At 37.0% G+C, this 8,958-nt stretch overlaps 1 protein-coding gene across 3 annotated transcripts; it reads left to right on the forward strand.

Moving 5' to 3' along the window:
- Nucleotides 1–27: 27 nt before the first annotated feature.
- LOC144523640 (uncharacterized) lies at nucleotides 28–8,815 on the forward strand. 3 transcript variants are annotated; one of them, XM_078259340.1, is made up of 6 exons: nucleotides 28–114; nucleotides 4,125–4,225; nucleotides 4,480–4,851; nucleotides 5,278–5,329; nucleotides 5,771–5,905; nucleotides 8,179–8,815. In XM_078259340.1, the coding sequence occupies exons 2-6, from the start codon at nucleotides 4,183–4,185 to the stop codon at nucleotides 8,399–8,401; spliced, it is 825 nt and encodes a 274-aa protein (XP_078115466.1). In that variant the 5' UTR covers nucleotides 28–114; nucleotides 4,125–4,182; the 3' UTR covers nucleotides 8,402–8,815. The 3 variants fall into 3 exon arrangements, with proteins under 3 accessions (XP_078115466.1, XP_078115467.1, XP_078115468.1); XM_078259341.1 differs by having other exon boundaries at nucleotides 94–114; nucleotides 5,273–5,329; XM_078259342.1 differs by lacking the exon at nucleotides 5,278–5,329 and having other exon boundaries at nucleotides 96–114.
- Nucleotides 8,816–8,958: the final 143 nt, after the last annotated feature.

An 8,958-nucleotide genomic window follows, 5' to 3' on the forward strand; every position in this document is an offset into this window, starting at 1 on the left:
GGCGGAGTGCAACGCATCTTCGGACGGACACCAACCACCAACGCCTTTGGGCCGTAGTGCGTAGCGCGCATGCGGCAGAAGAGGATTCTGGGTACTGATGTTTCTGTTGCGCGGGTGAGTAATGCTGCCTTCATGTACTGTCGGAGAAAAGTCCATTCGAATGCCATAAAGAGAAGCTTTCATGTTGTGCTTTTGCAAACGACCAACCGTGGTTTTTAGCCGATATTATTCCGAACAAAAATATTAAAATAGATAGAATAGTAACATAGGAACAGGTTCACACTAAAAATCAGTATATGTCTAAATGGACAAAAATCAATCAAAAATATATTAAATCTTTTGGCTGAAGAGCGAAGAGAAAAGAGTTGCTAGTTAGAAGAGTTGAGTTAACAACACCAAGTATTACAAAGACTTTTAGGCTACAGCATAAAAGCAAGATTAAAAGATTTTTTGTATTTGTGAGTATGAACAAAACACGACAACAAGTTAAAAGGAAGATACAGTATCATAATGAGCTTAAATATTTATGTGTACTGGCAATGGTCTTCTAAAAACACATTTCAAATATTTTGATGAAAACTTCAAATTGCCATTAACGTTATTTAAGCGAAAATTACCAATTTTATACTAAAAGGAATCAGGGTGTAAAATGATCTAATTAAAACTAAGGCTGCCCCCATCGGGTGCAGTGCACACAGCACACTGTAGATGGTAGCTTCACTATATTTTGTAGAAACCAACAACACTTCTACACTAATAGCCTACATTGCCCAAAGTTCCTTTGACAGTTAGTTTGTGGTAATTTATGAATATATATGAAAATGCACCCTGAGAGCAATAAACTACGTAAACAGTAAATAATAATGTAGAACCCAGACAATAGTGTAGCCTACTTTAGTGGTGCAACTCCCTGACAAGTTTACTAATTAACAAAAAGCAACTAGCAATCAGTGAACCTGGGTCTTTTTTTAAATTCTTTCATTGGTTCTTATTTCAGACTTGCTGATATGGATTTGTTTACAAGTTTGTCACGGCAGAGGTTGACTGCCCAGGGACAACAGCTAGACAATCACTGTTGTGAACTCTATACCTGCCGGACATGCTATTGTTGCTCTATGTATTGTCTTACCAATGTGATGTTTTTTCATATCTCTTTCTTTTTTATTTTTATTTTCTCAATTGAACATAGTCACATATGATTTTGGATATGTCTGTAACCCCCCCCTTTCTCCATTTGAAAAAGCAATACAAATGTTGATCACAAAAAAAAAAGGCAGAGTTTGACTAAAAAAGGAACAAAATAACATTTTCGGCATTATCTTGCAATTCACGGTCTGCTGTGCTGTATCTGCATGATTGTTGATTTTAAAACAACCAGAATGACTTAAGGCTGTGTTTTCATAGGGAAGAGCAAAAGCAAAGTAGCTATATTCCTTTTTTTATTGAAGAAATCCAGTAGTAGAACAACACCATTATGTTCTATAAATGTTGAAAATGTGTACATTTATATGTTTGACTGTAACTTTGTAACCACTGCATCTTTAGTAGCAATATAAATAAAATCGTTTTAAATCAGTTTTTAACATATTGCTACTTTATTTCATGTTTGCATAAAACAAACCACCCAAAAATACCTTTGCTTTGAGACACAGCTGTAAACACATTACAACCAAAAAATGACAAGATAAAATACCAGAACACACAAGGAGATTCATCATGAGATAAGACCCGTCTCTGTAGGCCTGCCTTTTATTCCACCAACAGTATACTAGTGTGAATGTTCGGTATTTTCAGTTTAATTGAAAATATAGATGAGGTATATTTCAAACACAGCATCCACTCAAATCTAAACTACTGTCCCACTAAAATTATTGATGATCATTTCTTTGCTGACGTTACAGGCAGGACCTACTTTCAGTCTCTGTGAAAAAGAAGTTCATATGATTGAGGTTAGAAGTTTCTTCTTGTGGCCTTTAGTCTAAACAGATAAAACACAGACACTTATTATCACACTGCACCCTTTTACTTCAAGTGAACTAAAGATGCGTTATACTAGATATCAGTCAATCAGTGCTAAACAGATATCAGATCTCTTCCGACTACACCTACACCATCTCTTCCAACTACACCTTGGATAAAGAAGAAGAAGAAGAAGAAGAAGAAGAAGAAGAAGAAGAAGAAGAAGAAGAAGAAGAAGAAAAAAAAGTATATATATATTTCTTGATGCTGCACTGTCATATGGCTCTTTGTAGTATTACCTATTTAAAGCTAAAGTACTTGCACTTACTACTTGTTGTCTGGAGTTTGCACCTTCAAAGTTGAACGCATTTATTTGTAAGTCGCTTTGGATAAAAGCGTCAGCTAAATGACATACAATGTAATGTAATTTTAAACCTAACTGTAAAATGTCACAAACACCTGACACTTTATTCTTGCTTTGCACTAGACTTTCCGTTGGGCCTTTTTAATATCTTACATCCACAGATGTATGTAATGTAGTATGTGTTTTTATTTCTGATAATGTGTCTTGCCTGTTATACTGTTTTCATTTCATTTTTCATTTCATGTTTATTTGAATAGGGACAGATGCTACGACATAGACATTTCTGCAACAAATCTCCAATGTACAAGCATCACAGCATGTATAGCTATTGCTAGTTTCCTAGTGCCTGTCCCTAGCAGGGCTTAAAACAAATATTAAACATTGCCACATTAAAATACAAAAAGCACATAAACATACAAGACACATCCATCTGTACAATTAATTGTGAATGATGTCTGGCCAAAGGTGTTTTTTTTCTAAAGGAAATTTTACAGTTTCCCTGTGATTGTGTTTCTAGTGGACAATCCACTGGCCTGTAATGGTTGCACCATGTCACAGAGAGCCTGAGGAGCCTGTTCATGTAAGCACTTCCAGATGAGATTGGAATTTGCAAATGCAATGTAGTTGTCAAATCTTAACATGTTCAGATCTCTCAGGATGTGACAGTGATGTGATCTGGTTGGCCTTTTGCCCAATATTTCCAACGCACGGTTGTTTGTCATTGTTTATTGTTCTGTCATGAGCACACTGAGGCAAATTCCCAACATCAAAGTTGTATTCTTGTATTTCTTTTTAAGAAATTTTTTTTGGGGGCATTTTAAGCCTTTAATTCCACAGGACAGATGAAGACGTGAAAGGGGAGAGAGAAGGGGAATGACATGCAGCAAAGGGCCGCAGGTCGGACCCGCGGTCACTGCGTCGAGGAGTAAACCTCTATATATGTGCGTCTGCTCTACCAACTGAGCTAACCCGGCCAGAGTATTCATGTATTTCTCCACGTGATTTGTATATGTGAGACCAGAAGAGGTCTGTTAAATAGTGGTGTCTAGTAATCCCATATGGGATGGGCCTAATGTTTGGCATGATGACACAGAAATAAAATCTAACTAACTAACTAACTAACTAACTGTATGGCAAACAAATTTAATACATCCTAAATCTTACAGTAACTCTTTTGCATGAAACCATACTGTAAGAAAAATGACATCTACTTTATAACCTCTTATCTTTGTCGTCTCTCTTGCAATTATTTTCTAGCTTGTGGTTGGAGATTGAATCAGAAAGTTCATCCACCCCATCATACTCAGTTGTATATGTCACAGGAAGTCAAGCACTCCTTTTCTTGTACACCGCTATGGGGACAAGGTAAAATGTGTTTTAGCACCCTTGCACCAAAAACCACAAGGGTTTCACAAACCCCTGATATCATCGTCGTGTGCCCTATTCTTACTTTTATTCAGCCAGTCGGCGCCTTCATGCCCTGTCTGCCTCTAATCTGCAGAAGTGTGCCCCCCCTCCCCCCCAGCAGGATGTAATGTTTTAGTAGTGATGTAGCAGTAGCAGCCTGCTTTGATGTCTTTAAAATTAAAAGCAATTGGAACAATAGTGTTAGGTCAGGAATCTCTCTTGTCTTTTTGAAAGCCTACACTATTTTCCATCTTCAGTATGAAACAATCCCCTCCCCAGTCAGCACACTTACAAAATTCTCACAGTAGAAGAAGAAGAAAAAACAAAAACTCCTCCCTCCCACCCACACAAACAGTTTTTTTTTGTGTCTTGCTCTGTCATACTTTATGTGCAGATAAACAGCAGAGACAGGATGAGTCTGAGACGAAGAAGACCACCTCTCGCATGAAAAGATGGAAATGTGGCTGACACGGTCGACTCTGCTGTTACTCACAGGTAAGACCCCTAAAAAACAGACAACGTGCAGACAAACCATAACGATATGAAATTAGGCTATTTAATAGAATATGAAATGAACAGACTGAAATGTAATATGTGCAGAGCGACTGAAAAATGAAATCCATTTGCCTGTTCATAGTTTTTTCAGTTTTTAACAGTTACTGCAAAGTAAAAGACTCTATCTATCTATCTATCTATCTATCTATCTATCTATCTATTTATCTATCTATCTCTTTGTCTGTCTTTCGCAGCCCTGGTGATATCTGGTCAAGTTTCTGTGATTCTGGATGAAACGCTAAAAGAAAAAGGAGAGAAAGTTGCTATTGGTTCCTCTGTGATTTTCAAATGCCATTTGAAGATTGATACCAATGACAGATTTTGGGTAAAATGGTATTTCAACCCGTCTGGATCTTCATTCAATGAAACACACCTATTCTGTAACAAATCTGCAAAGCCCTCCACCGTGGTGTCTAACCAAACAAAGCCAGACCAGAGGGACGAAGAGCTATGTTGCATTAAATCAAATGTAACAGACAAGGACAGCGGATGGTACTTTTGCAAAGTCACAATAGATATTCCCACATTAATCTGTAAAAACAGCTACGGAACAGAAGTAAATATTTGTAAGTATTGTGTGTACCTGATAGAGGCGGTAACCCTTTACTTCAAGTCCTCATATTTGACCTTTAGAAGCAGTATACAAACATTTCATGAATGGTTTATATTATAATATAGTTTTTTTGTTGTTGTATTTGTCAGAAAAATTACTTCTTCCCATGAAGACAACTATAATTTACTATATTTTTATCCATTATCTGTTTTCACACCAGCCTCTACTTATTAGTACCTATAGCAGGGGTTAATAATAAACTACTTATCTGCTTACAACTACATTTAAGAAGCTTATAAACCATGTATTATGTATATGCTGCTTATTAATGCTTAATATAAAAGCTTAATATGATGAAACATTATATCATGAAGGGATTCATTACATATTCTGGCTTGCTAAATGAAAGTATCATTCTGTTTCCTCTGTGACAGTGCAGCGCAAGGAACATACAACGCGCCTGTCACTACCCCTAGTGACAGTCAAACAAGGTGTGTGTGCATGTGTGTGCGCGCATGTATGAATGTGTGCGTGCAAGTTTGTACCTAGCTCTTATGAACAATAACGCACCATGCCTTTTTAGGAGCCAGCACAGTCTGAGGTGTTATTCTGGTGGTAGTAAGTGATGACTTTCCGGCGGCCGTTGCTCTGAACTGGTCAAAACTATTTCAAGTTGTTCAACTTCATTCTGTGAGGTGTGAACTTCTGCTCACACTGGCATTGTGTTAATTGCTTGACAAATACACATTTAAAGTGCTCACACAAACCATATTATATTAGCCTTATTCTTGTACATTGGCCATTGTGATAATGATTCAACGCTTTAAAGGACTATTGTGTGCACACACTGACCTACCTATACACACTCTGGTATGGTTAATTAATTAACATAATTGGGATCACATTTCAAGACAAACTTTTCTCTCCTACAGCTACTGTGTCTCCCAGAGACAACTTCTCGCTCATCGACCACTGGATGTGGATCCTGTTTGGGGTATCTACTTTCATCCTGATTGTCCTGCTGGTCCTATGTGTCTTGCTGAGAAGAAGATGCCGCAGAAGCAGAGGTACCAGTCTTCCGTTTTTAGTTGGAAGGTTTGGATAATCATCTAGACCTACTGGTGACACTGCAGTGAGCATCTATAGATTAGAGACAAGCTCTGTAGGCAAGCGAAGCCGCAGGACTGTGATGAAAGGTGCCCTGGGAAAAGAGAGAGCAAGAAACAAACACTCTCACAGAAAAGTTCAGTCAGTTCAAACATGCTCTGAATGAATACTACTGGTTTCCTTTGTAAATTTGCATTTTACAGAAGATATGATTTGATGAGATGATGTGTTTCTTTGTGTCTCTATAGTCTGAGTGAGAGAACAAAAGAAGCATGTATATCTGCCCAACTCGTGGCCGTCGGATGCAAACTGAGTAAGCAAGTGGTTTGTGTGGTTTAAACTGCACAGTGTGAGATCATCTAAAACATCAATGTAGGACACACGTATTCTGCTGTGTGGTTCAAGTAAAGATGTAGAACGATTTTAATTTCCAGAACAGCCCATAGTGTTAGAAGACAAGGCCCTCGTTTTGCAGGCAGAGCTCAGTGCACGAGGAAAAAAAAGTGAGATTTGGTCGCAGCCGACTGACCCACACTGAGGAAAATATCTGATATTTCCAGAAGTGACATCAGCAAAGCTGAAAAATCCACCCACACCGCACCACGCACCACTTTTTTTTATTATTATTAAAGTTTATTTAGGTAGGGACAGATACAAAAAACATAGATTTGCTTAAACAGTCATCTGATGTATGTATCATAGTGTTTTTAGCTGAAGCTAATTTACTGCTTTGCCAGGCATAATGACAATTTTACTGACAATTGTCACATCAATAATACATTTCTACATAGCAACATAGTTTTACTAAAGAGTCGCTTTCTTACAAGGAGATGTTTCTTCTTCTTTATTGAATCCCTTTCAGTCGCATTCAACATTTACAAAATTAAGACACCCACTTTTGTTGGTTTTTCTTAGTTGCTTTTGCACAAAAGAAGTAGGACACAGGCTACATGCTACCTACATACAGGGGACGTTGTGTTGAGTATTATATGTGTGAATATCTGATTTACAGCAGGACAGGAGTATTATTTCTTTGTGTATTTTACATTACAGTTACTGTAAGGCAGAGGCCACACTGGAAAACTGCACACAAACAGTGAGAAGTCTGTCAATTTGGACTTTCTGTTGAAACTGGTGTTTGTTTGATGGATACACTTCAGCTGACTATAGGAGGATTGGATATTTAACAGTACTATATTTGTGTTGCTGCACGTAACGTTTCAGGGAGAGAAATGAAATACAGAAATTTCAGCAGTGACCAAGTTTCTTTACATTTTGAGCATCTTGACTATAAAAAGATTTTCTTTTATTTTGGTGGCATTGATGCACTTGTTGATTCATTGTTTTACTTATGGAACATAGGTCAAATATTTTGAGTGAGTGACAGATTTGTGCTGCAGAACGTAATTGATGTGGTGTTTTCGGTTCATGTTTTGAGAATGTTAGAACAGTTAGACAGAAGGTGTCCGGATGCAAGAAAGGGTATTGGGGGCTTCCAGTGTAGTTACTGTTGGTCAGTGTGTGTGTGTGTGTGTGTGTGTGTGTGTGTGTGTGTGTGTTTTACATAATTTCCTTCTCAGCAGCGATAATTGAGGTTGAGTCAAGTCCAATCGCAAATCACATTTCCTATGTGTATTTCAGTGTGAGTGTGTGATAGACTTGAATCTGATAGACTTAGATAAATAGATAGTGCCTAATTGTAAATAGAAATAAAATAAAACTAATAACCAGGAAAATTACAGGATATTTTATTTAAGTCAAAAGGATATCATTCTTATTATATCGTGTATCGTGGTTTTTGTTGGAAGTAAATGGCTTTCTCTCCAATGCATAACAATATATTGCAAAATATATTATGACAATCTGCCTTCTACTAATGTCAGGGTCCAACTGTATTTTCTTTTTCAATTTTTACCCAGAATACATTCTGTCTATCTTCAAAGCAAATGTTCAATGCTGTAAGTTTTCAGTTATCTTTTTATCTTTATCTAGTCCCACTGAGGAGGGATACATCTTTTCTGAGGGAGATTTGGTTGAGACAGCATCATAAAAATAAAAAATAAAAACAGACTAGACAAAGAATCAATAGGCTACCAAAACAAATATCATTTTTGATTCTGTTCTGCAATTTAATTGCAGTATTCAAAGCATAATTAATTAAATTAATTAATTAATTAATTAATACATTCACCCTATCAACTGAAATGAATCCTGTTTTTGCTTCTTGTTGCAGGAGAAGATCCTATCTATGCAAACACTCGTCCTGTGGCCAACAAACAGCCTTCACCTCGGCCGGCGATGCCGGTGGGCAACCTGAAGGAGGCTTCTTCTTCTCAAAACCTCCGGAACCCAAGTCCAGGCAGGCGATACGACGATGGCAAACAGAGATACAAACATTGAAGAAGTCATGGACCTCACAACCCCTCTTCACATTTAGCCACGGTCTTTACCTGTAGCCTATTCACTGCAGTGCAGGTTAAATGAACGGTCTTTTTATTATCATAATGAATTCTGGTATCATGTGTTTTTATGGTACAGACTGGTACAGAAGTATAAATGTGTATGTCTTCTTCTCAGATATTTGTTGTAAAATAAATGGCTATTATGAACCACTAGGTGGCAGATTGAGACTATCAATGGGTACATTCAAAATTATCTTTTATCTTTTCTTTTGTTTGTATTTCAACTCCTAAAAGTATTAATTAATAATGTTGCCAACAGCAGCCTTTGTACAGTATGCTACATAAGCAAAAAGTGCTATTGTAAATTGCTATTTCTAGTATGACTTTCATATGGTAGTGTTGTTATGTTAATGTTTTTTTATCAACTGTGTGATTATTTTTAGAGTTATTAAAATATTAAGATTCGGATATTAAGATTCGGAAAATGCAGTTTTTTTGCAAAACAATTTGTAATATATTGAATGTTAGTAGACCTCAATGGTGATATCTTGTCATAATATCACAATTTAATTGTGCACTTCAACGTGCGATTAATACCTTGGATGTGATTA

This window comes from Sander vitreus, chromosome 9 (genome assembly GCF_031162955.1).
Source record: "Sander vitreus isolate 19-12246 chromosome 9, sanVit1, whole genome shotgun sequence".
Classification (NCBI taxonomy): Eukaryota; Metazoa; Chordata; class Actinopteri; order Perciformes; family Percidae; genus Sander; species Sander vitreus.